This window comes from Apteryx rowi, unplaced genomic scaffold (genome assembly GCF_003343035.1).
Source record: "Apteryx rowi isolate R43461 unplaced genomic scaffold, aptRow1 scaffold_662, whole genome shotgun sequence".
NCBI classification, from domain to species: domain Eukaryota; kingdom Metazoa; phylum Chordata; class Aves; order Apterygiformes; family Apterygidae; genus Apteryx; species Apteryx rowi.
In genome coordinates this window covers 253,879-255,910 of record NW_020450941.1, presented here as the reverse complement: position 1 = coordinate 255,910, position 2,032 = coordinate 253,879, and the positions used below count along the sequence as shown (strand labels likewise).

The 2,032-nt window shown below is 74.8% G+C and overlaps 1 protein-coding gene across 1 annotated transcript in view; it reads right to left on the bottom strand.

The window, feature by feature from the left end:
• Positions 1–506, bottom strand: part of SEMA4C (semaphorin 4C) — a 5,776-nt gene extending 5,270 nt beyond the window's left edge. Inside the window, exon 1 of the mRNA XM_026085274.1 lies at positions 342–506. Coding sequence (XP_025941059.1) covers positions 342–506 — 165 coding nt within the window. The remainder of the gene's footprint in view (positions 1–341) is intronic.
• Positions 507–2,032: the final 1,526 nt, after the last annotated feature.

Sequence of the window (2,032 nt, the reverse complement as noted above, 5' to 3'; positions counted from 1 at the left end):
GGAACATGGCACAGGGACAGGGGACACAGGGTGCTGGCATGGCACAGGGATGGGGACATGGCACAGGGACAGGGAACATGGCACAGGGACAGGGGACACAGGGCGCTGGCACGGCACAGGGACACGGCACAGGGATAGGGACGCGGCACAGGCAGGGGGACGTGGCACAACGGCACGGCACAGGGCCGCCGACACACGGCGACGGCACGGGGGACACAGGCGGCAGCTCCAGCGTCACCCGGCGGCTCGGTGCCGCAGCGACGGAGCGGAGCGACGCGCCCGGTCCCCGCGGTGGCACCGTGCCTCGGTTTCCCCAATCCGCTCCCCGCTCGCGCCCCCACCGGAGCTTGAAGGGGGGGGGGGGCAGCACGGTACTCACCCGCGTAGGGGACAGTTTTCCGGGCCACGGCGCTCCACGAGGACCCCGGGGGGACGGTGGCGGCGGTGGCAGTGGGGACGAGGGCCAGCAGCAGCGAGGCGAGGGCCGGCAGCAGGCGGGGGGCCATGGCGCAGCGGGGGGCGGCCTGGCGGCGAGGGGACGCCGGGTCCCGGTTAGGGCGCCGGCGTCACGCGGACGAGCCGGGCGTCGGGGCCGTGGTGTCACGAGGCCGGCCACGCCGCCGGGGGTGGGGGGGGGCGGTGACAGCGCCGCCGAGGACCCAGGCGTCCCCCCCCCACCCCTCAGCTCCGTGTCCCCTACCCCAAATCTGGGATCCATCGTGTCCCGGGCTCCCCGCGCCGCCTACGCACCGGCGGGTGGCCGGGGGGGCGCCGAGGTGGGTGCTGCCCCCGGGCTGGGACTCCTGCCTGGCCGGCGCTCCCGCTCCGACCGCTTCCCGCCCCGCGGAGTCGAGGCGGGGGGCCGGGATGGGCCGAGCAGGGTGTGGGGGGGGGACCCACGATGGAAAAGGAGAAGGAGGAGGAGGAGGAAACAGGCTCTTCCTCTTCCCACCCGCTTCCCAGGCGTCCCCTCGGGACGGCTCCACCTCGCTCCGCATCCTCTTCCCAGTGGCCGGCAGCTGGGAAACCCCCCTCCTTCCCTCCTCCGGCTCTTGCCCGGACGCCTGGGTCCCCGCTTGGCCTTTGGGGGGGCCAAAGCACCAGCGAAAGGGTCTCCCCGAGCGCCCGGAGCAGCCTCGCTCGTGCCACCGGGCAGGATGCGGCCGGGTGGGCATGGCCCGGGGGGGCGAGCGGGAATTGTTCTGCCCGAAGGGAAGCAGGAAACGGCCTGGCCGCTTCCCGCGGGAGCCTCCGCGCCCGGGAGGGGAAGGATTTCCGGACCGGCTCGGGCGAGGTGGGGGGGGGGGACGGAAACGGACCCGCGGGCGTGGGAACCGGGGGCCGCCCCGGTGGGGACACCGGGCACGGTGGCCCGCGGCAGGCAGGGGGGGCAGCTTGGCACTGCCCGAGCCGAGGGCCACGGGCAGGGTGTCCGGGCACAGCGCTAGTGTGACAGGCGCAGCCAGGGTGGCACGGGCACGGCCAGGGTGCCAAGAGCACGGCCAGGGTGCCAARAGCAYGGCCAGGGTGMCATGGGTACAGCCAGGGTGTCCCAGGCATGGCCAGGGTGTCCTGCACATGGCCAGGGTGTCCCGGGCACGGGCAGGGTGCCAAAAGCACGGCTAGGGTGCCAAAAGCATGGCCAGGGTGGCACGGGCACAGCCAGGGTGCCATGCGCATGGCCAGGGTGTCCCAGGCACGGCCAGGGTGCCATGGGCATGGCCAGGGTGGCACGGGCACGGGCAGGGTGTCCCGGGCATGGGCTGTAGTGTGACAGTCGCAGCCAGGGTGTCTCGGGCTCCTCCAGGGTGGGACAGTCCCGGGCAGGGTGTCCCGGGCAGGGCAGAGGGGGCCACGGTGCCCAGCCCGGGGCAGGATTCCCCCCGGCCCCGCGGTGATGCCGGGGTGTCCGGCTGGGAGGGGGTCGGTTGGGGGGGTCACAGAGTGCCCGGGGGTGGGGGGCACTTCGGTGACACCGAGGTGCCCGGCCAGAGGGAGCGTGGGGCGCCGGGGTGCCCGGCGGGGGGAGGGG